The sequence below is a fragment of the Bombus vosnesenskii genome, unplaced genomic scaffold (genome assembly GCF_011952255.1).
Source record: "Bombus vosnesenskii isolate JDL3184/JDL3185 unplaced genomic scaffold, Bvos_JDL3184-5_v1.1 scf7180000013267, whole genome shotgun sequence".
NCBI classification, from domain to species: Eukaryota; Metazoa; Arthropoda; class Insecta; order Hymenoptera; family Apidae; genus Bombus; species Bombus vosnesenskii.
The window spans coordinates 424,709-452,645 of NW_022882927.1; the positions used below are offsets into that span (position 1 = coordinate 424,709).

General features: G+C 42.7%; 1 protein-coding gene across 4 annotated transcripts in view; it reads left to right on the forward strand.

The window, feature by feature from the left end:
• The window catches only part of LOC117230806 (CUGBP Elav-like family member 4), a 535,916-nt gene that overhangs the window by 32,605 nt on the left and 475,374 nt on the right, over positions 1–27,937 (forward strand). For 3 of the 4 annotated variants that reach the window (XM_033488625.1, XM_033488620.1, XM_033488622.1), the window contains exon 2: positions 18,139–18,221. Coding sequence is in view for 1 of the 4 variants with exons in the window: in XM_033488618.1 (XP_033344509.1) it covers positions 24,224–24,280 (57 nt within the window). In the remaining 3 variants the exon portion in view is untranslated. Of the gene's footprint in view, positions 1–18,138; positions 18,222–24,154; positions 24,281–27,937 lie in introns of those variants that run through there. The other variant, XM_033488618.1, reaches the window with a different exon arrangement.

A 27,937-nucleotide genomic window follows, 5' to 3' on the forward strand; every position in this document is an offset into this window, starting at 1 on the left:
CACGTCGACGTTTGATCCGCTGCCCAGAATTGAAACGGTGCCAATGAATCTGCCGCCCGGGATTTCCGCGACCCTCGTAGAAATCAAACATCGAGGAGATCGCCTTGCCCACCCGACTACTTACTTCTTTCCTTCTTTCTTTTCGCACCGAAAAACTTTGCTATAAGCGATAAGATACGTTTCTCTTTCGCCACGATACTAAAGACCCTCGACTTCGATCACGATCCAATACCCCCGTACGATTTATCAACGGACATTTGTCTTGGAGTTACGTTCTGCTGCAGCGGATCCCTGGTTACTTGACGTCCATTCCGCCTTTTGCTTTTTCGATTCGCCAACTCTCTTGTTTTTCCATTATTCTGTTTCTCCCTTAACCAGATAGTTTTACTTTATTTATTGCTAGACCGCTATGCTGGCTCTTATTTTCGACAAGATACAAGATATAATAGTCCCTTCGTATGCTATGAAATTTGCGTTACGATATCACGATGTTACTATATTTACCTTCTACGTTACGTTTCCCAAATATTTACGCGGCATTACATACTACAGTGAATTTATGGATAAAAGGATCTACGTCGCGTTACATTATTATATTCAATTTCTAGAACATATTAAACACATAACGTGTAAAATATTTATTCACGGTATCCGTTTGTACAAAATGATTGCGTTATATTCTTCTGTGTACTTACGCGTTTCTCGCCGACAATTTTCCACTATTTGCAACAAGGGTAAGGATTTTCGAAAGCAATTTCGATAACAGAATGCGATTTAATGCCCACGTTCACGAACGTGAGCGTTCCGGCAACTTACTCCAGACAGAGTTATTCAAAAGTCGTTAGCCTGGCTCATCGGAATCTGCTCCACTGTCACGTAGAGAATAACGAGCCGTTTCGACGTCGAATGGAACGCATGAGTTATCGAAATTTCACTTTAAGTTGAATCCGATTCCTTCCACGATGAAGTCGACGATTTTGGATTACGTGCTCGTTTGCTTTCGTCGAGAGAGTTGTCGTACGTAAAGAAATTCAAAACGTTTTCTCGCGTGCGAACCGTACACGAAGGGGAGTATGTATACGGTAGATGTATGTACAATGTGACCGCGCGTGGCGGAGACAGGACAACGTGTACATGTTTACGTGAATGTACCTGCGGACAGACGCCGTGCTCGAAGTCAAGCTTTCCGAAAGCTGTGCACGTAGCCGCGAGCAGATAGAGGCGGCCCGTAGCTTCACTTGGCAATGATCGCCAGCCGGTGACTCTGCCAGCCATTAACGGACATGTGTCTCTATTCGGGCTTCAGACTCTGCAATAGTCGGATTTCTCACCTGTAATGCCTTCTTTGTTATTTCTTCTTACGTGTACACAATTCTGTATACACGCTATACACGAACGGCGGGATAATAACATTCGTGACAATAAGTTACGCGATAACTAGTATCGCGTAATAGGTAGGTAAAGCGAAAGCTTCGTTAACGTTTCACGGATAATCGAGATTCGTTAATTTAGGATAAAAGTTGCATTTGTTGTGTAAAGCAAAGATTATTTTTTACACAGGGGAGGGGGCAGGAGAAAGAAACAAAGGGCCACGTTATAAAAGCGTGCGAGTAATCGTATTCCTCGACTCGTACCACTGCATGTGATTTTACCGAGAGTGGAACTCACTAGTCGAATCGACTTCTCGGATCCCGTATCAAGAATTTACAATAAAAATAATAAAACGATCAATGTCTTCGATTTTTATTCGTGATGTTTTCAGTTGTAGCATGTAAATAACGGAAAACGAATAAACCGTCTCGTAGCGACTGGTTTTAAATTGTACGGCTCGTGTTTCATCGCTACAAAACATTTGATATTTTATCGCGAAATCGATTTAAATCATTGTAAACGTACCATCATTTGGGATAATATTTCAAAGGCAGGCGGAGCGTAGATTTTCGAGGACGTGACAGTCCGCAGGGATGCTTTTCCAAAATGTACTTTTACATTTGAACGTAGATCGGGGAGACGTCGGTCGTATTTTCTGCTCCTAAACTTATTGTTATCATGGTAACAATATTGCCAGCACGTATATCGGCGGTTTAATGTTATGCGTTCGCAAATAACAGCGTGATTCATTTTAGCAGTAGAAACCCGCAGTGGTTTGTCAATGGCTCGATAGCGGCGTCGCCGCTTGGTTGTTCCGGTCATTAAAACTTGATCCATCGAACTATTTGTTCGTTCGTACATGTTGCAATCCCGAAAGTCTCATTTTTCACGATATCGCCTCCCCGACATGGCTCTCGTTCACATTTTTTATGCGTCTAACTATGCATCATCGTAATGGCGAAAGCGAAGCGCGACGGATAATTCACGCGCTTTTGACCTGCCTGCAGTGGCGTTAATAAAAATCATAGTCTTATTTTAATCGAAAACATTTGTGCGTGTCTCGTTCATAAATTTTACGATTCTTCGCTATTTCGAGCAAGCGCGAGGGTCGACAAAATTGGAAACTCAGTTTGCTTTGAATCTCCGCTATTAAATATATTCTAGCTTTGATCGATTGCGTTATAAAATCGATCACTAAAATTAATTTTCCTTTGTGTTTTTGTTTCCACGGACAATGTAACTCGTGTTACGAATTGTAATTATTACGATTGGTTACGCTTCGTTGTGTAAAGTATAATAGGTTAACAAAATGCACTTCTTGTAATCTGTCTGCAAACTTTTAACCGCGTTACGAGTCGAACATGCTCGACATCAATGGTGTTTTCATTGTCATGCAAAAGTGCGAGCTTATGCTCGATGTGAAGCAATTCGGCAGTCGGTTGGACACAATAGATCGGACAGTCGGCACGGTACAAAATATGCAAATTCGACGGACGTCGGGAACGGGCCGACAAAAACAATAAACGCGAGCGATTGCATGTGTTCATACATCGATGGATCCATAAAAATATCCGCGTGAACACGCTTCGAGTCTGGTGGAACAGTGAGTTTGGCGAGAAGCGAAGAGAAAGGACAAAATGCCACATGGTGTGAGTAGCCCCATTATTTCGCAACGATCACACTGTCCATCCGTTGCATTTTACACGGATTTATGGCCAGCAAATTTACGGATAGGTCGTAGTCATTTTCTTAATAATATTCAGAAATATTTCTTACTGTCCGAGTTATTAAGTTAATATTGAGTCGTGCGATGTAAAATTGCCATTTTTATAGGTCGAAATAGAAACGATCGTGTTCGTTGTCGATATCTGATTAAAGCACGCATCTCTAATCTCTAATAAATTGGGTAAGTTTGAAATGTATTTAAGATCAAAGAAAAGTTATTCGATCGAATTGCCAAGAAATACGAGAGTATTCTCTCTCTCTCTCTCAGCATTCAACTTGGCCAAAGTGCAGGTCGCTTTCGATGAATCAAATAAGAGATCCCAATAGTGGAAAACGATATTATAGCACAATTCTACCTTAAGGTGGATATAAAGAGATTAAGTGTAAGAGTCGGAATAATTGTTCACCGTTTGCTTACGGTGCGGCTACTACGTTTTTCTTTACTTATTCCTTTCCTTGTCGATAAGACCAAGAGGTATTACCTTCAATTGCATTCACGTTCGACTAGTTGAGCAATAAGCATAATTCTAACAATTATATTGACCTTTCTTCAAATATCGACACATCCAACCAGTAGTAAATACATACATAGATTATACTTATTGCACTTGTTCTTTGGTAATTACCTTCCTCCTGCTCGTATTAAGATGTACCGAACGTTCTGTGTTGCTCGACAACTCGCAGGGGCAGTTACATTTCAATTTTGTGAACACTGTTTTTCAATGGTTCGTGGTGTTCCGTTTGCACTGGCTTTTCAAAAGTGTTTGCTCGGAGCACGGTTTCTCCAGTTTTCACACTCTGCTCCTAACACTTTCTAACTACTTGCACCTCGACGCGAGTTCTGTCGGACCACTGTTCGCCAAACTTTTCTTTCAACGAATTCGCTCTGTAGTCCTCGAATAGACCACACACGAGTAAAATACTCGTCCGTGTATAATGTGTAATGTACATACAAGAGGAGTTTGAACCATCGAGATGTTAGTATTATGGAATTCGATTCAAAAAGTATGAAATTTCCTCCATCCCGAATGGCATGTATTCGTGAACCGGCGCTTTATCGTTGCTCGCGAAATGTGTACCACTGATACAAGATTTCTAGAAAAAGGAATTTATAAAAGCGCCAGACATACCGATAAATTAAATCGATATAAATGTCTGTACGTTTGTTTCTATATACGTATAATATAGAAGGTCGATTGCGCGTTTCCACGCAAAATGGTAAAATATCGAACGCGTCTTTCACATTATCGCGTCGACGAATGACGAAAGAAAACACAGAATCAAAGGATAACGTAAAATATCGCTTCTACAACGTCTCACGAAACGCAAACAATTTGCCAAGCTGATCTCGTTGTCTACTCGCGCGGCATTGTATCGGCGATCCCCGTTTCCATTTCGTCGAAACGTTTTCTTCACAGCTGCAAATGGTATGACGAACGAGAAACGATCGACGAGAAGACGCGAGTGAATTGCGAGGGAAAAGCACACAGTCTCTGGACCGGTGAGGGTGAGAATAAAAATGGCTTAGATCAAGGAACGGATAGAGAGAAGCGAATCGTTGGCTCGTCCCGCGGGGCGATTTGACGGGTCTGTTCCTTCCATCCCTGCTTTCTTTTTTCCCTTCTTGTTCGCTTTCTCACCGACCATTTGCTGGCGTCGCTTGTAAATATGAGCGGTTCTTCATTCGGACAGAGAGCAATAGCCCTAACAACGTCTTTCTGCCGCTGTAGCATGGCGCGAGGCCGTTTCACGACGACAGTTTTCCTTCGTCTGGGGAGTACACCGCCATTCCTTTCTCCAGATACTACCAGTCTGCGGAAAGTGAGATCATGGAACGCGTGGTAAAAGAAGCGACGTGGAAGGAAAATACGACGTGGACAGGTAGACCGACTGGAAAACGAGAGAGAAAAGGAAAGTGGAAAGTGGAAAGTGGAAAGTGGAAAGTGGAAAGTGGGAAAGTGGAAAGTGGAAAGTGGAAAGTGGAAAGAACGCGTCCCACGACAATCAACGTCTATGGCGCCGCGCCATCGTTCTTCTCCTTTTACGCGATGTCGTAAAAGATGCTTGTTACGAGCGGCGAAGGGACAAAATGACAGATCGTAATAAGTTCTCGTTCAGCCACGGTGGATTGTAGTTGCGCCGGGACGTATCCAAAACCCGAAACGATGTCCTCTCATAAGCGATTCACGTTGAACCCTATAGGGGCCAGCGTGTGTGATAGCTCGAGCGGAAATCGTCTCGAGATGGTCGGTCGACTTACTTTTTTCGATTTTTCAAGAACAATTTGTATTCGAGACGATAATTTGAAAGTTTGATCTTCGCTGTTCCGATCCACGCTTAGAAGATATAATTAAAGATAGATCGTAGATGTATAATGGTTTTCGCATTTTTGAGAATATTCGATTATTGAAAATAAAGCGAAAGTGGCGATTTTGCGAACGTGGCGGAGCCCGAGTATACTATGTACACGACCGTCGTTCGTGAGCCGGTATAAATTGCAGAGCTCACTTAGCCGGCCAAATTTATTCCAATCCCGTAATCCGCGCCTATTCATACAGATGCAAATCGGAGAAACGTGTGCCAAATTCGTACGCATCCTTCTGGAAACGAGATACCTCATGGGCGAAGAAGGATAGGCTACACGGTAGTCTGTGCGGGTTATGTTGAGAATGAATTAACGTGACCCTAGTTAAGAACAGAAAGACCAGGGGTTACGTGGAACAAGGAGAAATTGAGCGGCGGAAGGGAGACGAAGAGATGGCAGGACAAAGGATGGAAATGAACAAGGATGGTCACTGTAGTATGAAGCATTGTAACGGTCCCTTTGGAAGCAAACCTTTGGGCTTTCGAACCTACAGCAGAGCGTCACGATATACACAGTGCACGCTAGTTCTGACCATCGTGAATTATTAAATGTCACAATTAAATGCTGCGGTAGTCATTAAAGCGGCAGAATTCACGCTGGTACCACAGTTTGCCGCCGTGAAATATTAAGCCATCAACCGGTTCAGTATAACAACGAATAAATGACAGCAGACCTTATTGCGCTTTCGACCGTTTGTTTCACGTTCGCCATTATCGCAACGCAATCCTTGACCCCTCGTTATACAAAAATTCACTCCACAAATTCACTCCACAAGACGATCGTTAAGCTGCAATCCACGGTCCACGCGTCATTCCTAACATTTACATTTTCCAAATAACGAGACAGAAGACGAATCGGAAGGAGAGAATTCTTTGCTTGTAACACGCGTAACGATACATTTTGGAAAGTTACGATAATAATCTTATCTAGACGCCGAGCGCAGATTTAGTAATGTTTGCAAGGAATTTTACTTTTTACTGTTTAGTACGATTCCATCATTCGATACAAAATAACTCTCGCGTCTAATTTCGATCGACTACGGAAAACAGTTGGAAACAGTTTGGTGATACCAACGTTTCTCGAATATGCCAGTTGACATTAATTTTCTTGCGTTAAATGCCTTGCAAAATCTCGCGTGTTATTCATTTAGAATTGATTGACATGGCAATTTAGATAAATTAAGTAGGTACCCCGTGAGAGAATTAACTTGGCAGCCGATCTAAACTCTACCGGTGGAGACGAATGGGTTGCAGTTGCCTGTAAGGCGCATTTCCATCGACACGCGGTAGGCGCAACCAAGATGTCTGGGGAAATGAAGCTATGCGGGTCGGACCCGTTTCATCTTCCTGCAAATAATTTAATCCGAGCTAAATACATATTTATGTCTGTACATAGGCAGAGCTCGTATGTAGGGAAGGGTTGAATATATTATATAAGCCAGGTATCTAGCTTTAAGGATACATGCTTTCTTGCGTAATATTGTATAACGGGACGCTGTGCATCGGTAGGGCTATTAAAATTAATAAATGCAATTTGAGACCTGGATTGAAAAGTTTCGGAACCGCGAAAAGAAAACGACGATCTCGCGTACCGCTCGAAAAAGATGCGCGGCACCTGTTCGACGCTTTATCCTTCGGTCGATGTTACGCTCGAATCCGTACCGTCCGATCGAACTTCCTTCTTGCTTAACGCTTCCGTTGGTCGATCTTGTTTTCTCTATCCTTCCTTCTCTCTTCTCATGCCGCGGTACGGCTACCACTGAAATTGAACGCGACCATGCGTCCAGGATGCTTCCGAATATCCGAGAAAGCCTCCTTCAGGATTTCCCAGGCACGATATTTAATTTGGTCGACGTAAGAAAAGGCGATGAAAAACAGCCAAAAGAAGAGACAACAAGAGATAGAGAGAGAGAAAGAAAGGGAACAAGTAAAAGTTGAAAGGATCTGCATAAGGAAAAAGAATAAAGGATGACGGAGAAAAAAAGAGAGTGGGAAAAAGGAGAAAGAGGAAAAGACCTCGTCAGTTTGGTCCTTACGGAATGTTAATAACTGCATGACTCGGCTATTTTTATGTTTCTTCTTCCGGTGACATTAAAAATCCTGCACTAGACTTTAAATATACATATACATTAATTTTATTAGTTATTACATATTAATTATATATATGTATGTATGTAATTAAGTTAAATCGTGGAGGCTCGGTAGATCTTGCATAGCACGCTGAACGTTATCTTTCAATAATGCACTTGACTTTAGCATCGTGCTTTTCGAAGAGTAACCGCATAGAAGGGAACGGAGCGGGTGCGATAAGAAGAAAAGAAACGAACAAAATCTTATCTAATTATTTATGAAAATGGATTTGTTATTGTATTAAGGGATGTAAGCCGGATATTACAAATAAGATTTATTACGTATGCCGGATGTTGACACAAGTAACTTGGTTCGTTCCAATTATTCCCTTGGTCTTGATTTATCAAGAGAAACGGCATTCAACGTGCGTCGAATTAATCGAGAAACTTTCTAAGAAGCAATTCCGTATTATCTTCTTTCTTAGCTTTATATTAATTGTAGATTACCCGATATCGCGAATAGGCGCTTAAATTTATTTCGTTCCGTATCAGCAGTGGGAGAGAACAATTTGGCTCTTTTATGAAAATGCTTTTTTATTTTATTTAAGCTAATAAAACGTCTAGTGGCATTTCGTCATTAATAGAAGAAACAACTTTCTCTATGTTTCTTCTCTCGATATTCGAGATACACGTTCTTTACCTTCGCCTTCTTTATTCTTATCGAACCGATTTCACTTTTCTTTCTTAGTGGAAAGCTTCATCGATATGCGCGAATAACTTCAGACGCTACAGCCACTTTCATAGTACAGTGTGCGTCATTGGCCGTCTTTAAACTCTTAGCTACTGCCTTACGTTTCGCTTCTAGCTTCCCGAGCAGTTGGCCGCGTTGCAAAGGTCGATGGGGCAGAATACCACGAAGTGGGTTCATCGTTCCGTACCATGCGACCACTTTACTTATGCGCTCTCGACGGCCTTATGGACCGGGATTTCGTGACCGCGGAAGAGACGAAGCTTCTTCCCCTTCTTCTTCTTTTTCTTCTTCCCCGCGAGAACCTTAATCCTTTTTGACACCATTCGAGAAAAGGATTGCATTGACTCTTTCTCGCGGTGGCATTATTCAAGGTAACATTCAAAGCGTATGTAAGGCGGTGACATTTTATATCACGCGGTGAACAAATGACGATTTCCATGGGAAAAATAGGATAGGACAATATATGAAATCTTGTAGAAAAAATTGACGTTGTTTGACTTCGTAGTACAAGATATAAGAGAACGGTGCGTGCAATTTTGTCGTTTATAGTATATATCTACTATACTATACTGTCCGTTAAAAGCCGTACAATTTCATTTACGACACTACTCTTGTATAAATTCTCCTCTAAAAATCCCGTTACCGATAAACGGTCGATTTACTCGTGATACACGGGTGAATACGTGATACGTACGCAGAATCTTCCAGACATCGATATTCAAAAAGCAGCAATCTCACTGAAACAAGGCGCGCGATATTCGACATTGACGATAAATGCCGATACTTTGAGGATGAAACATCAACCTTTTGCGGAGCTGCTAGCTAGGTGGCGTCGGGGTTGCGGTTATTTGCATATTTCAATTTCCTCTGCGCAACAACGACGGTACTGTCGATGCGCGGCTGAAACACGTTCACGAACGCGTCCACGCTAACACATAGTTTCTCGCTTGCACGTTTTGCAAGTATATCGCTCCTCTTTTCGTAAACGTATCTACGCTGGATGCATCTATGCGAACGAAAGATCGCGCAAATCTGCGCGGAGAAGATGTCAACGTCGAGAGTAAACGCTGCTCGTTGGATGCTGCTACGTTGGGTTATGGTTATACAGGGTGGTACGGTAATTATCCAAGCCAGAGGCAACGAGCTAATGATATAAGGAGCTGATCTAACGTTCCAGCTTTCTCATATCGTACTCGTATGAGATCTAAGGATTATAAAGTTCTAAATAATCGAATGCCGCGTTTATTCGTATTACATAGGATGCTTCGAAAGTGCCTAAAGAAAATATGGTTGAATTCTACATTGTATCATCGCAATTTTCTAGAATAGCGACGTTACATCGTTTCTATCGTCATCGAGCATTTACAGTAATTTCCACATTCAGCCGTTACGATGGTAGCGAGAATTGCCCAAGTTTAAATATGATTACTGGTGATCAAAGAAGCGCAGGAGAAAAAGTTATCCAACAAAATCTACTTTTCATCGTTACCTAACAAAACGGTATACAATTCCTTTTATAGAAATAATTGTCGCTTCAACCTGTATATCCGCATCCGAACGTTTTTTTCCCAGATAGTGAGGCGAGTTTGTGCGGCATGTCAGCTTGCATGTGTGTATATATATGTATAGGTGTGCCGGACGCTATCGCCTGAGAACGTTTCTCGTTCCGACTCGGTTATATTACCTGCGTTCTATTATAAAGACCATTCCGCAGGACACTCTTCCCTGTCCATTGTAGCGAGGCATTTCAATTTTCAGCCGAGATGCAAATTCCTTGTCTGCGCGAATCCCGCGAAACGAGCCGTCGAGACGCCGTGGCGGCGCACGACGCAGTGGCGTGGCAGTGCTAAGACGCTGCAGGGTCTAATGTGTAGGTGCGGCGAATAGGTCTATCGTAGCCTCATTTCGTTTCAATTCATTAGGGAAACCGTAAAATTCTAATTCCCTGGCTGCCTACCGCTCGCTCAACACCGTTTCGGTTCGCGGGAATCGCCCTTCCTCTAGCCGTTGGCTCAGAAACTTTCTCTTCTTCGTCCTCTTTGCGATATTCGCCTCTGCCAGCAACCCGTTCGAATCTTGTTAAGATAATTGGGAGAGTCAAATAAACGAGTTAAATAAACAATATCGTATCTGAACGTTACAATTGTTTCCTCAATTCGGAAATTTCATTTGTTAAATGGAGTTAATGGAAAAAGCGTTCTCGGAAAATTGATCGTTCCCAAGGATGGGAAGTGCATCTTAAAAATGTTTATCTCAGAGTGCAAAGCACTGCACGGCCGAATTTCATTCAGGCATGCATTTATTTTCAAAGTTCTGGGTTGATACCATACTATTGTCTTCTCGTTCACCTCTTCTACAAGCGGCAATCCTATTTTTGAAGGCGACGCTGTATCGCTTGTCGTTTCTTTCTCATTCTAAACGATCACGTTTGCTCATTGGCCAGATTTCGCGGCCAAAGTGCCTGCCATAAATTGTCTGAAAATATTGTCCTGATAATTATGGAGATAATTAATAATAATAGTAATTAATTAGTCAAATTAATAACAATTAATATAGTATAATAGTCTAGCGCCAAGTTAAATGACACCACCGCGACGGCCTTTAACACGTGGTCGTCGCCAATATGTAATACAATATGTAATTGTACAAACACGCATAAGTAGTTTAGCATCAAAGTACAAAGATACGTTAATACGCGTATCAAGTGCTAAACGTAGTATCGCTAATACGAAACTTAGAAGTACGACTCGTGGGTCGCTGATACGTCAGAGGCATCCTTTATAACGGTATATCGTAACGCGTGTCTTTCAACTTTTACGAGTTTGAGATGCGGGGAGCGTCGGTAGACCAACATCTATCTAGACAGAGACGTGTAAACGTCTGGGAATGGGAGAAATACGAGTGGTTTGTAGGAGACGAATAAAGGAGCGAAAGGAAAAAGATGGTAAGAAAGGAATGGAAAACTTTTTCGTTAATGAATACATGCGACGCACAAACGAATTATATTCCGTCTTCGGTTTACCCTGAGTTTGCCGGAACGAAGTAGACTGGAGGAGTGGTGGTCTCTCGAGGGGTATAGGCAGCAGACATAGGCGTCGGCAGTTGTCCATTGAAAGGGAGAGAGGAACGGAGATAGGACAACGACGTCGAAGAGAGGGAAAGAGAGATCTCGTTGTATCGATCGGCGTCATAAAATCCATTTTATGACTTGGACGCTGTCCAGTGACTGGTGTATTAGCCGTCGCATTGCCTCGCAAATAAAACGCTCTTCTACTCTTGAATCCCCTTTAACCACCTCGCCTCACCCTTGTCGACGTCGGACGGTCGTCAGACGCCATCAACTTTCGTCCATATTCCACACGTCTCTTCCTATCGTTCCTCTTTTTGTCTATTTGTTCATCCGTATCGTATGTGCCTGTTTAGCCTTTCGTTCGTGATCGATACACATCGGTAAGTTTATAGACGAAAGCTGCGTAGCTGGATGATCTTCGTGGTCTCGTGGCTTTCAAGCTCGCTAGCTCTGTCTCGAGAGCATTCGCGTTACGCGAAACACGCGCTCGATTATTCTGCGATGTTTACATTGTTTCACCGTTTCCCGAGTACCGATACCAGCTCCAATTATCGTAAAGATGAATTTACTTGGGGCCGAAGTTGCCAGTCGGTTCTTTATTCGATTGGCACGGAGACGACGTGGCGTCGCTAATTCACACCAGCTTTACGACAGTTTTACGATTAAATATTTAAGAGCGTTAGAGGTGTCTAGACGCGAACGATCGGTCGTTCGGAGTTTAACGTTCGCGTCAAATCGTTCACCTATGCGAACGAATCGCGTATGCATATAGGTGTGTTAACATATGATATCTGGGCGGATCTCCATGACACCGGCGCGACCGGAACAACAATAACTCGTTTTGCACAGGCATGTTCCGCGTCGTTTTAATCGACTCGTCTGTGAACGATTGCGAATCAGCGTAATACCAGCGAAATACGTACCTCGCGACCGTCAGGCAGCCGTTCTACAAATTGGTCTGCCACGTTGAGGCCATGAGGAACATCGGTGCGAGTCCGTTCGTAGTAGAGGATAATTAATCCCAATTGAATTAATTAGATTCGCATAGCGAGAATTAAGTACCATCGGGGATAGCCGAGGTATACCGACTGCGTAATATAGGACATTGCTTTTTGCCACTAGCACGCAATAACCTGTCATGATATACAGAGAATCAACGGAATAATTGAATCGCTGAATTTACAATGTTGCAACGTAGGTAGTGTCTGTATTTTCGATAACGATTCATCAGTCGGACGCGTTAAATTATTCGATTCTTACGATTAGTTAATGGCGGGTAATTACAGTGTAAATGGACGTGATGATAATAGATGTTGTTTTTTCCAATAATATCTCGAATTTAATTAGAATATTAAATAATTCGAATATTTTTGAAAATTCGTTAATCATTTCCGTTCTAATTGTTTCAAGTCTTAGAACTTTGTTTCCTCGATAAAGCTGTCTCGTGACGTTGTTTCTAGTTTTCCTTCGATCTTCAAACGTCGATGACCTGCGATTGCTCGAAACTGCGTTATTGTCAAACTAATCGTAAACCTTGTCGTAATTGCAAACGCGTGTTAGCGCGATACCCTTAATTTCTTTCTTCGAGAGCGTTTCTTTTTAAGGGCGAGAAGAAAATGAAGTAGTTGGAGGGTGATCGCGATTGTTTCGTCGATGGTCATATATCGTGTATTCTTGCGATAATTTTACTCTCGGCCCACGGTGCAGAGACGATAAAAACGCGACATTATTCTTGAATAGCCTCTAACGAATATATCTTGCCCGTGCGTTGCAGAATACCTGACTTTTGTGACATCTTGGAAGATAACACGTGCCTTTCATATTCTCGTTCTAGTTCTCGTTTTCTCTTGTCTTATTCTCTTCGTTTAAACGTCTCGTTGTGCTATACCTAGCATTCTTCTTCCTGTCTGGCGCTTAAATAATTCGAGGAGAATATTATAAATTTTCGAAATAGTAGCGCGACGAGATAAGAAGAACGGAGACTAAATGAACTGATATTAGCACGACGATTTCTCGATTTTTTTTCGTCGCGAATATCGAAACTGGGGATCATTGTGATCGATAGGACGATCTTTTCCAGCGATAAGCATTGCCCAAAGGCTTCAGAAATTCAGAAAGCAATTGCGCTCCGAACCAATCGAGTAATTTCCTCGATGAATTTCTTGGGGACGTTTGAACGTGCGCGAATAAAAAAAAGAATCGTGCACGAAATTCAAGCAGCACGCAACGTTCTACGCTTCGTTTCTCCACTCACGAATATAAATAAAATAGAATCGAGCGCAAAAATAAAGACGAATCTGTGAAATGCGTCTGTCGAGAGGGAACGAATCTCTCGTTTAAATCTAATTGAACTAATTGTTTAAACCTTAATGAAAGAAACGTATCGACATCTCGAATGGCTATTTAATGATCGTTTCGAACAACGAGTATGTATTGTCTATTGTTTTTGCAATGATCCGATGTATTCGTAACGGAACTTGGAAGAACTAAGCAATACAGTTTGCGTTTCAACCTGATTCTTCGGTATGCTCGTAGGAACAACGTTGGCAAGGATGGAAGTTGGCACTTGCATACCGGGCTTTCGAATCCAAATGTATTTGAAGGAAGCCAAAAAAGTAGTGCCAAATAGACGAATACACTGCGATATGAAAATTAAGCGAATATAAAGTGTGTCATCGAAACGGGGCCGATTTTTTTCTCTTTGTTGTCACGGATTGGAAATTGGAAATTAGCTGGCGAACATCAGCATCGAATCTAATTACCATTTGGATGAAACTGGCCGCGAAATGATGTACCTCGCGAGAGAAAGCAAATATTCAGTAAATGCAAATTTCGGAAAAGTAGATTTAGCTTCTGTCTCGCAGTCTGGCAATTCGTGTATGGCTGTAGGCGTTATCTATAGATTTAATTCGGACGGAAGACGGGGCGGAAGCTCAGGAAAGCGCGCGCGAGAGGTAGGAAGAAAGGTCGCCCTTGTTCTTGATACGCCACGGAAGCTAATTCGCCTTGAAGCCCCGCAGGGCGTATGGCTCACGAACTTTTCTATTCCCGGTGGATATTAGCCGCGGAGAATAAGAGTGTCATGCAACCTGTCCCAATGCAATTAAGATAAGCACCGGCGATGTTTATAAATATTTCGGTCTATTCCCATTTGCCAGGACGATACGGGGCAGCAGGGGTAAGGGATGGTGAAGTCGGGATAGCGTATATCTGACAGCGAATACTTGGCGTGACCACCGCCGGCGACGACCCCTTGCAAACTTTCGGATTCATCGCCAACACGACGACCAGTTTCGTTCTTCTTTAACGCGTTTCCCCTTTTCCGTTCCACCCTTCGCCGGAGCTTTTATGCGGGCTAGGTTAGACGCCCTACGCGCGAATACCACCGTTTCGCAACACCTTCGGATAACTAAGGGGGATCTCGATGCGCGTACAACGTGTCGCGTTACATGAAAAATTACAGCACCGTGGCAACTGTACACCTTCGTCTTTCTTATTGCGTCATTTTTCCTTACTTCCACGGTATTTCCCGCCTTCTCTTTCCCGCTCTGTGTATGCCTCTCTCTGTTGCTCTCGTTTCCAAAGCGACGCGTCGCGACGACGTAATTCCCCGCTAAGAAACTGTTGCCGCAGCGACTCCACCTGCTATCGCGACGAAATTGCATCCTCCGAGTCTCCGTGAGATTAAAACGTCTCGAGCTTCGCGGCACGGCTCGGTGAAACGACAACACCGACGACCGATTTGAATTTTGCATGCTCGAACGATGTGACGAGCAATCGTGCACAAACTGCCAGCAGGCTTGTTTGTTTGTTACGAAACAACGCTGATAAATCTGTCGGTAGAAGAGATTTTATGACACGAAGGTATACCGTTGAAAGCATAACTTGCAATACCGATCTGCAGAGAATGTTACTTGAGTGAACGTGAAATAGAGTCACGGTACTTTAATTTAATATCTGAATAGCTATAATTTACCTTGAGTTATTACAACAGTATCGGTACAGCTAAATCGTTGAAACATTCACATACCGATATAAATGTGATATTTACCCTTTCGAGATATAATCTTGCATAATCTTTTTAGATAATTATTTAGAAATTTATTTCGAATGGCGATTCCTGTGATTTTTCAATATGTTATAAAATTCAACGTTTTGAACAGCTTTTACCTACGCACATAACTGTCGGACGGCCTTAGTTTCCGTCGCAGTTATATATTCGCTGCGACTGTCCACTGCACGTGTCCGGTATCACAGTAGTGAATTCTGCCTATAATTGTGCATCCGCGACGACGTATGCGTTAGCGTTGGTTGGTGTTGGCCGTTCCACGAGAACAAAATGACAACATCTAATCCAAACCTATAAAAGATACCGACACTGCGGACAGTTCTTTCGCAGATATCCTGGAAGCTACGGTCGGCCGACGGTTATACGTATAGGCAAAAGTTGTTCAAAATGTTGAGATTCGCAACATGTTAAAAAATCATCGAAATCGGTGCTGCGGGTAGATTTTTGCATATTTAATTGCCATCTGTTTATTCAATATTCAATATTTCATTTAAAGAATAGACCAGGAACGAAGGAATAATTAATTTCTCTATTACGTTTTATTGTTTCTTGTGACATGAGTGCGAACGAAATCATTTTTAGTTCTTGCCCAAAAGTATGAAATTTTGATTGTTAGGAAACAAGAGCGTCACGATAAAGTTGTAAAATCTACAGATGTTGCTATTCATGAGTGCACTTTATTTTTTAGCAGTCTTCATGTTTTGCCTATATAGCTCCTGGTTTGTACGAATCTCCGTGTTTATGACACGTAAGATCGTTTACACGTGATGCATGAAATTTTCACATATGTGCAATTTTGCTTGGAAATAAGTATGGATCTGACCACGGAGTGTGGCGAAGGCGTTGATGCCTTTTTGGTAGACGTACTGTGAGGGACCGCACATAAATGTCTACTTCGACGATATGTTCCAGAATTGATTTATTGTTCCTTTCACAAAATTAATCGCAAAGTCCATCGAAGCGTAAAATGAAAAGAACGGTGGAGAAGTTTCGGAGAAATCCAGTCGGAATCCAACGACGAAGGGATGCATGTTTCTATGTATGCGAAGCTATCCTGATTATCTGTAAAACGAATAGTTAATGGATTCCGTATCCGTGGCAGTCGTGATTATAGACAGATCAAGGCTATCGGGCAGTCACGATAATGTCGTGTCGTAAATAGTAAGTGATCTTAGACCGAGTTCTGTCCACGAGTCTCGCAGCGCGCGTGCTTGCTTACATCCATCTCGGTGTGTTGAGATAGTCAAATGGCGATCAGATAGGGCGAACAGGCCCTTTGAATAAATCCTCAGACCGATAGGAAGGCGGTTCTAGGAGGTTTGCTCGACAGTGCGATAGCCGATAATGGTCTGGTTCAGCCACCGTCCAATTCTAGGGTTAATTACCATCGTTTTAACCCGCTATACCGGCGTCGGTTCTTAAACTGGTTCGAGTCGTTTTGGAAAATTAATTTTACGACGGCGAGAATGCCGATGATACTTCCGCTGCTCCAGGAGATTTCCAAGACGGTGCGCGAATAAACGATTCGATTAAAACGCGTTGTCCTTTTCGACGAATTCGAATTTTTTTCTAATCGATTCGTTAACCTCATCCGATCGGAAAATCCCGTTATACCGTGTCATATATATCTTAACGTTACTTATCATGCCTTTATAACGCTATTATTTATATCACAATTGTGAGACAACAACTTGTTCTCGCTAGCGAGAAATTTGCGCGAGTGTAGAGGGCAGTTCGTGTTACTACACGGGGATTCTTACGTAACAATGTTGATAGCATAACGAAAAGACAGATGAGCTATACGTCAGCATAATATAACAGTCGACCTAACTAATGTAATATCACGATTATCGATCGATAATGCGTTTTGATTCTTGATAGATCGTCGTCAAGATTCGACAACCGTCGTGTGTGAAACGTTGTTCGCGAATTTAGCAGGAAACGATCTTCGGGAGAGTTATCCAACAAGTTTCCCCATGGAAACGTCACGTTCATTCCTGTACGACGAACCAAAAAGTTCGAAGAATTCAGTCGACTCCGCAACTGCGTGATGTACGGACATTTCCGGCGAACGTTTCTGTGACGCCCTGCCACCCCTTTCCTTGTCGCACGTTGCCTACGACGCGTTGAAAAAATTATAACGCAGAAGTTTTCTTAATGTGGCCGCGCCAGTAATTATGCAGCGAAAAGTTTCAATCGCTTATATCTAATTACTGTGACGCATTGACTCGCGTCACGTAAATGTTGGGCGGATGGTGAACGCATGCGAAAGGTTGACGCCAAGGGTGCACTTTATCACCTTCCAGATAAACCTGCCATATAGATTTCATTTCCCACAGAACTTGTAAATACGTAATTCTTGTTCGCCGCGATTGCGATTAACGCTACGATATTTTTCCATCTGCGTTTCTTACTGGAATTCACACGAACGTTTCCCGTGCACGCTTACTTTTTGTTTCGATTCTCGGCCTTTGAAGAGAAATTAACGAATCGAACGAAAATTACTATGAATAGTAAGGTGGGAAAGAAACGATCGACTAGCGCATCATTGCGTAAATTGCGATTGATGCTTTTAATTTAAAAAGTGATGAGAAATAAAGTGTATACGAATTATAACGATTTAAGAATGCGAATAATTATCGACCATTTATTTCTCAGCAATCTGGTAAAATCTTGTCCCAGTTTTGATTAACTGTTGCTGTTTTCTACTCTGTTTCAGGCTGTGCATTTCTCACCTACTATAGTCGTGACAGCGCAATCAGTGCCCAGAACGCTCTGCATGAGAAGCGGACTTTACCAGGGGTAAGTATTTACACATTTAAAACACAATTTACCTCCTTTGGGTTTTCTCGCGTACCGGTGAACCGACTTACTGTATGGTACGTGGGTTACGTCAACCCGTGATTGCCTTATCTAAATGTTTCCTTACGAGTGTCCGCGTTTCTCGAAATACTCGCATACTCGCGAACATATGTATGGAAGTTGCTCGGTAAAAATTGATCGTGAAATTCGTTTGTAAACTAAAGGCCGTTTTGACCGTTCGAATCAATGGTGAACTTGGAAAATAAAAAATTGTCTGTCTCGGTTTCTTGCGACGCTTCATCGAATAGCCATCGAACGCGCGCGAAAATGAACTGCCGTAATTTTTATTCGGTACAGTTTCACGCAGAAAAAAGGGAGCGGGCAAAGCTGCAGTGACGTTAACAGATACTTATCGCTGGCGGAGCCGTATGCCGTTTTCCAGGCAAATTCCAGCGATTCACCCCGCGATCCGGAATATTAAAATGGCCCGGCGTGACAAGTTAATCTCTTAACGCCGAAAGGGTAGTTAGGAAGGGAATGGAGGGCCGATGGTAAGAGTCGAAAGGAGAGCGGGGAACCAGAGGGCGCAACTCGCAGAGTCCACGATGTATCATCAGACTTTCCGTGCGCCTTCTACAAATGCCAGGGCTGGCTATACGCATTCGTATCCCCGACAAATATGAGAATTTTGCGTTCCTCTTTTCACGGTTAGTCCCAGGAAACGCGTAACTAGTCGCGTCTGCGTTTCATGCTGCGTATAACGATATTATGCGCCAACGTGTATATACGTACGTACGCGTTACTTTGAATGTCGGGACTCCCCCGCAAGCAGCGATCCGAGAGAAACAGCGATCGCACGAGAATTCTATCGAATCAATCCGTTGACTCGTTCTTTCGGCGCGAAGAAACCTTCTACAACTTGAAAACGATCAACAGTATAAATAACCCACAAGAGGGGAACGATTGTCTCTGTGGTTTATCGAAATGTCACCAAGCATCGGATTCTTATTCCAGTTTTATGCGAATTTCGTACCGTTTAATCCTCGCAACTGCTAATTAAAGTCTTACTTCATCGGCATATGTGGCTTTTAATCGATATCACTGGGCGGTTTACGTGTGACAAATCTCACTGGCAAATCTCACTGACAAACCTAACCTCGAATGAAATCATCTACCTTGTTGCATATTTTCGAAGCAAATAGACTATAGCTCTCTTAAAAATTTCCATCGATCGTAACCGTAGGGGCTGAAGACTACGAGTACCGGCACTGAACACTGCTTAACTGCCAGAGCAGTGCCAACACGCCCCTTCCCATTATCCAAGCTACCCCTTGGAAGTCCGTAGCGAGTACTGGCGTTATGTTTCGTTAATCTATCCCCGAAACAACGCAGCTCCGGTCTTGGCACTGCTGCCAGCGGAAATCGTTTTAAATGTTATGCCGAGAGATGTGCCGGGGGCTTGGCTGAGTTATGACTTTATGAAGAGGCAGCAGACGCATATACGGGTATATACGGACGCATTTTTGCGTCGCTACGGGCATACGTCCGAGCACACGCTCACAGGGCTGACCAAACACGAAAAAAAATTCTCTTCAATTGCTTCGAGCGTTCCGGTGAGTGTCCATCGACGTGGACCGTTTCGAAATTTTTGACATTTTTATGCTGTTCCGTCGGGGGAAGATACTTCGCTGTAGTTTATTCGTGAAACTCGAGCTGTTCGAAAATACAAGGGATTAACGTCGTTGATTAAATCTAGCGCAAGGTGATTAAACCTTTTAGCTTTTTAACAGGTATAACGATGTTTGTTGTTATAAATAAGGTATACGTAAAGGTAATAGGTTGTTTTAGATATTCTTCCAGCAATGGCTGACGATACCTGTTTACGTTTACCTATTTACGAGGATGTTTTGTTCAATGGACATAAACGTTCGTACCCTATAAACGGAAGGATTAATCGAGCTCGGAATTTCTTACAATTCTATATACGCGTTTTGAATAAACGTCCGACCTATATTTAGGATGTTGGTCATTTGTTGATTGACCGATCCAAGTTGTAATATTCGGACGCACCTGAGACCATAACTCGGGCAAGCAGCGCGTACCCTTCATAAACAGGGATCGCGAGCGAACGCTCCCGCTGTGCAAGCAATAACAATGCCCGTGGCTAACCGGCTATACTTAGCCTATGCTTACTACGGAAGCGATCGTTGCACGTGCGCACGCGCTTGTTCACGCTCGCACGAAACCCCGAAAGAAAGTATTTGGTATCCCACTTCCGGCCGTTATCGCGATACTTCTCACGGATTCTGTTGTAGCGTGCACGACTTATAGCGGCAGACTTGTTTGACGAATTGTTCCGGCTATTTGACTACGTCGAAAATCATTGTTCCTGGCAAACTTAATCTTAACGGCCGCGTTTGTTTTACACAAACTTGCTTCATGTATGACTTACAATCTGGGCTCATCTTTGCGAAAGTTTCCGTCGTGTGTCACCAGAACCAGATTAAATTTTGCTGGAAATTAGAGATGAAAATACGGAATCGTAGATCCAAATTCCATGTTGGCTGGAATAAGAGACGCGCTGATTTTCCACGCGACACGCTTCAAATTGTTCTTTTCATTTGCTAAATGGAAAATTATTATTTATTATTCGGATTGCACCCAATTTTCATATTACATCGATCTACCTCGGGGCATATAAAACGAGGACACACGTCGTTATTGATGTAATGGCAATGTTGTGCGTTTCGTTCTTTACGCGCAATTTCCGCTTTAATTTGCGTTATAAATGAGAGAAAAGATGTACGTGTATGTGCGTGTTTCGTATAGTCGATGGAACTGTATCTTATATGTATGTATGTGAAATAGACTTACTAAAAACAACGACATATTTGACGAGTTAAAATAGTATTACATCTACATATAGATCTTAAATCTAATATAGATTTTCTTTACATTGAATGACATATCTATGTATATAAAAAGTACTGTTTACCGATCCTTATCGTTAGTCATAAATATAACGAATAGTATTTTCCATCGAATCTATGAATCATCGAATCTGTATCGTTTGAGTCATTTTTCACTCTAGATTTAACTTAAATTTTTTTATTTCAAAACGTTCAATTACAATGACCTTTATTTATCTTCTCGTGAACGAGCCTGAACGATCCTGAATTTAGCTGTAGTCATACCTTGTTTCTTGTCTAGAAATAGTCTTCGCAGATATACAATCGTGTAATTAAGCTACTACAGCTAATCTTTATTCCGAATCGCTCTCATCGTTGTTTCGATGGGTTTTTCGTAAGGTTTAATGGGCTTTTCACGTGTCCGACAATTCATCGCCAACGGTGACTCACCGTTTCACTTTTTACGTTACATATTATATTATTTTATATTGTACGCGATATATATTTTTTCCACGAGAAATCTCGGAGCATTTTCCTACGATAAAGCCTTCCAGATTTAATTCCTGTTTATTTGCTTTGCTCGTCAACTCAGCCCCCGCCTTGGCTGCAGTGTTGGTCTAGTCGACCTCTACATTAACAGATCGCCAGATGTTACCGCTGTTCGGTGGTATTTCGCCGGCGACAGAAAGATTCTCAGTGGTGAATTCGATCGGAAATATAACGTTCTTTATTTAATTTTTTCGAGTATAGCGTCGAGGAATAATATCGTTGAATCGAAACAAGTAGTCTCGTACGGACGAGAACGATTCTCCTAGTTTTTACGTTTTAATGCTTTACATAGAAGTTTTAGTGGTATATATTTAATGAAATTAATTAATATCCTTATTGCTAGATTTTTCAAAAAAGTTACATAAAAGTTTATAAACAGGGATACGTATGACATAGGATGTGATAAGAAGGAATATCTTTTTATTTTTATTCAGAGAATCGTATGGAAATCGTACGTAATAGATATTAAAACAGAGACATAGAAGTGGAAAAGTTACGATCCGGTTTCCAGGCTATTCGCTAATCATCGATATTTTTGCGGTCGGAAGCCCTTCTTCATCGCGCCGAAATTACGAGCGGAATTAAGTAGCGAATATAGGTTAGAGCGACGCACTAAGGTGCGATCAGAAATTTAGAAGGACGGATTGCGAACGACTGACAAATTGGCGGTCCGATTTACGAGGGTGTAATTGGCGGCGGTATGCTACAGGGTTCGCTAACTCGTAGGAAAGAAACGTTGAACTCCGACTAGTTGTCAATGACGCCCGTCGAGCGAAGGGGACGACGGGGTGCTTTGAATTGGCGCGAATTTTCACGAGGGAAACGATACTTACGCGTGCAAAGCCTGGAGCGTAGCGGGAAAGGAGCAAAAAAGACGCAGAGAAAAGAGCCGAACAGCTCGGATCGGGCATTGTTTGCATTCCTCCCTAACGAAGTTTTTGTAACTTACGCGTGCACCTGCGCCGCCCTCGACTCCAACGAAATTTCTGCGATTTCGATGCTTCTGACTGTCCGTTATTCGTAATTCATTAAGCACCGTGTAGCCCTGGAGTCGCACAGAAAACGTCGGCTATCGTTCGAACGTGCGTGTAATCTTTAATTCGACGCAGTTAATCTTCGACCGTCTCCGCTCGATAGTAATTTGTTACGTGCAAGAGAGTAATGGAATTAAGCTTAGTCCAGATTGACAGACAATTGCCCGTAGACACGTGTTCGCAGTCAGTCCGCATACGTTGTTGGCGGAAAATCCGCAGAGAAACGCATGTATGTACCTAGATCGCCCGGCGATATCTTTCGACTGTCGACAGACGATTTTCTGGCGCTTGAGCAAGAAGGCACGATGTTTCTAAAAATTTCAATCACCAATTACATCTATGGCGTTCGTTAAATTATATGATTATTATATTAACGATTATGGAGGGGCGTAGCGGAACGGTGGCTATCAAACAATTAGGAGAAAGTTTCGTGGTTATGCCTCGCGAAGAAGGTCGTTTTCGCGAGGTAAAGACGCGAAGACAGAGATGACGTGGAAGAACAAGAAGAAGGTGGAGGAGGTTAAGGAGGGATGGAATGGAAATGGTAGGGGACTAGAAGTAAAGGAGGGAGTCACTCCGGAGGAAGCAAGCCGAGTGGCGACGCCTCAGTGACCGAGCTTACTCTCCCTTGTGCTTTCGTTCGCAAGCGTGGGCTTGCGAGTCCTCGTTTCCCTCTATATACCTATATATACGTGTATATATCTGTCTACTCTGGTCCCTCTTTTATCTCTCGTCTGCGCATAAAGCTGCCCATTTCTATCCTTGCGGGTGTCTCGTGGACCTTTCGTTTCTACTTCCACGATACGGCCCTGACAATAAGCCAGTCGTAGTTATATGCGCCCTTCCGTGCCTTTCTATGTTCCCATTCTTTCCTCTGCTTTCGCCGGAGTTGGTACATATCGGCCCTGGTAAAATACGTGGCACGCGGCCGTCGTGAAATTAACAACAGTGATCCTTAAGTATTCGTGCGCGGTTGAGAAAGTCCGAAAACGATCGCGGCGCGCTCGCGTAAACATCGCTACGCGTAAACACCGGTAAACGTTTAGTGCCGTGTGAATCACAGAGGCATTGGTGCTGCGTGCTTTTTTGGGTGTTGGTATAAAAATGTTCAAAGACCGGTTAGTTAACGAAGAGTAAATATATCGATGTGACGAAAGGTGCGAGTCTACGCGCGATTACAGGCACTCGATTTTATCTATATCCGGAGAAATTGAATCGCGCCAAGTGTTTGTGAAGTATTGTAAGTGAAGCGGTGCTGTGTAGTGATTCTGCGCAGTAGCAGTTCCAAGTAACACGCCGGTATTCGAGATACATCCTGTCTCCTAGTTTCGACGAATGCTGGCAGAGAACTTTGATTACCAAAGCCACGTTTTCGTTTCATCAGCTATTTCATCCATAGTCCGTTTATGTCTCATAAGCAGCGTCGCTCTGTCGTTCGAGTGTTATAGTGCTTTATAGTTCGACATTCGACAGCAGTGATAATTCGTTGACACGTTCGTGCTACAACATCATGGTCGATTTTATAACCTACCCGGAGATTTCCTACCTCTACGACGAATTCATGATGGTACGGAGCATTACTCTTCGTTTGTTTTTTTCTTCTCGAGGCGCGTTGCTTGCGCTAAAGCGGTCTTATTGCGCGCGCAAGTTGCATCGCTGTCCTTAATCGTCGATGCCACGCTTCTAATTTTATTATATTATATGTAATGCGTCGTTATTAACGATCAGGGAATTGCTATGGTCGCTAATTACTCACCGTGCCGCTGCGTAACAGCTGCACGTCGTTGCCTTCTATGGCTCATTCGGAGGCCATTAATCCTACGAGGACGCGAAGGGCATTCTCGTGATAATGTGAAACTATCGAGGAAATATATTGCCAACTGCGCTAAATACCTGTCTATTAATATATTTAGTAGTTTCTCACGCTATTTATCGCTGTCAGTTTGTCTTCTCGCGACTAATACGTATATACCTAAAACTCGTAGCATCCGTCCGCGCTAAGAATATTTCCTGATATATTTGCGATAACGGGAATATGTCCCGTCGAAGAAACAGGGGAACGCGATATTTCCATAATCTTTCGAATACGATTAAAATAACCGAAAACATAGTTAACTAGCAGCAAGGTGACCACGGTCGGTGTATCGAGTAATTAATCATTCGTACGATGGTTACGTTAAAGATTCACCTATGCCTCTAGAGTAAACGCCGATGGACTGTCGGGGTGCTGTCTCCGCGAGATTGGCTGGGATGAGGTAAAGGGAAAGGTAAGGGATGATAGGTATAGGCAGGGTGAACCCTCGCCACAAAGTGGAACTACTTTACGGGAATATCACTTTGATCCGACGCTTAATGAACGATGGACCGCGCTCGGTAAGAGTACCCAGACTGAATTTAATTAGGGCTCTCAACTTGCCAGGTCGAGAGCATGACGGGATGCCGTACAGAATGTGTGCACGAAGGGAACGGCAAGAGAAATAGAGAGACAGAGCCGGGGTACATGATAAAAGCTCGGATGAAGCACACACGCTTGTGGGTATGGTAGGAAACGAAGGCCTTTTCCTTTGAGAATGCACCGGGCATATCCACTTCGCGACGATCATAGATGACAATACTGGACGGATGACTATCCGATTGTCATGCAAATCGTGGAGGGAGCCGGCACTTATCGACTCATCCGCGTACTCTGGCGCTAGCGATTCGAGAATCCACCTGCCCGCGACCTTTATACTTTTCACGGCACGCTCGTGGTTTCAAAGCAACTGCGTTTTCTCGCGTCGTGTGTATGCGGAGAGAGAGAGAGAGAGAGAGAGAGAGCCAACGGCGAAACGCACTCGGCCGATTATTCTGGAAAATTGAAAATTCCACGCGTCGATAAAGGGGGTGGTCGGTCTTCCTACTAACCTGATCAGGCACGCCAATTTGTGCAGAGCTTTGATTCTGCGGGATGACTCGACGCTCTGACGGGCGCGCGATCGTGCTGCGCTTTAACTCGAAATGGACCAGCCCCCCCGGGAAAACGGACTTCGATTCCAACCATTCGTACTTTAACCGTTTGATAATGGCGATGTCAAAGTACCTTTATCTTCGATGACAATGGAACTGATTCGCGAAGGGTGCGCATTTCGTTCAGAAATTTTCTGTTCCGTCGTTTTTTAATTCGTACCGCGAATAGAGATTTTGAGAAGATTTTGAGAGAGAACGTTCTTGATATTTGTAAGTTTCATTACAAAAATATGTCTTATCCAACTTTACGTAACTACGAACTATGCGAAATAAAAAATGTTATCTTTTTCATCGAAATGTTTCGTAAGCTTGACCATTTATGGACGTTTTCCGTTTGCCAGGAAATCTACTGGAGGTTATAAACACGAGCATAAAAATTAAACTAACACATCCGCGACTAGTTTTTTGCATTCGAGGGGGGACAAAAACGAACGAATATGAAACGGAAATTGAATGCGTTCGTACGGCAAGGAAATAATATCCCACTTTTAGAAGTTTGATCGGACGAAGCTCGTTTCGGCAATGAATCGCGACGATATTCGAGCAAGATTTCTCGAACCGTTCTCTGGTATCGACTTTCCTCGATCCCGAAGTAGGTGACGTACTTGCAGTCACACGCTGGCACCGGTTGTGGAAATTGAGAAAACTTTATTTGCCTCGGTGTAACCATGGAAAACATCAAGATGCGGAAAATAGGAATTGCGCGAAACTCTTTACCGATGGTAGAACAAACAAGGACGCGCCCCTCGTTCGTGAACTAAAACCTATTTTCTTCACCAAGTGTCGGGAACTCGGTTCCTCAGCGGTACTGGATAATAAAATACATTGTTGAATAAATGCCATAGCTAACTCGGTAAGAAGTATAAAGGAAAAACGTAAGAAAAGAAAAGGTAAAGGCTTTACTGTTGGAGAAGCAATAACATTAATCCCTCGGTATCATTTCTAAATCCAACGATTTAAAAACATGAGAAATTCGTTTTAAGAGGTATATACAAAGTCGTAAATCTTGAAAGTATTAAACAGTGAATTTCATTGTATTAAACTACCGAAAACTTATCAACGATACCCATTCTCGGAAACGACTAGTGTATTTTCAGCGCTGTCGACACCTTTTCAGTAATTTAATAGTAACTGTAACGAATATACTACTCTAACTCTAACGAATATAATACTAGTAGTGGTAGAGTAAAAAATATAATACAATGCATTATTCGTTCATATATTCCATGCTGGCATAAGATTAGTATCTAATATTTATGATATTCCGCGCGGATCAAGGTGTGCAATAAATAAACAATAATAATTCCTACTAAAACGCTGTATACACTTTATAGAGTGCATTTTCAATGATTACGAAATAGGTGGAGTCGGGTGCAACGTTAATCCGTAATGGGTTGATCTTGTTGTTTAACCGTCCTCTGAACGATAAACGTATTAGAAGAAATGTCGGTTGGATTTTTCAACGAAAAGCAATTTTTATTGCTTTCCGTGGTCGCCAAGTTTTCCGATCGTGTATTCGTCCCTCGTTGAATCGCGCATTTGCTTAAATCATCTCGCCATCTCTTTGCCAGCACGTGACCAATCTAAATATTTAGGCGAGTGAGACAGGCCGGCTAACATCGCGTTTCCCTTAACTTTTCGAAGGAGATCCGACTTCGATGTTCTCGGTCCTCGTTCGGTCGGACGGTTAAAATTACCACGAAGATGTGTGACGTCATATCGATCGAATCGAGTAGCAAGGCAAGCGAACCACGCGTAACTATGAATTTCTAACGCAAGATCTAGATTCTCTGTATAGCTATCGGCCACGTTGCAGTCCTGGTGAATCTTTTTGTTGCTACATCGCGCAGGACGATGATTTAAAATGAAATGTATACAGCGGCCGACCGATGGAAGTAAAACATATTTTTCCAGAAAGATAACTTGCTGAACGGCGTTAATGAATTAATAAAAAGACACGTGATTGGTAAAGTTTTTTCATATATACGTATCTAATCTGAATATGGGTCTAAAAGGATTTTGCATAACGTCAATACAAAGCGGACGATTGCCACAAGGTTAGATGCATCAAGTAGTGGAAAAATATTCAGTTCCGGGGCTTTACAATTTTATCAGCGATAGGCCAACCAAACCCGTTCCTATAAACGAGAGGTTGGAAAGGACGAAAAAGGCGTCCTTCCCTTGTGCGTTTAGGTATTGTTACTGGTATCTCGCTCAG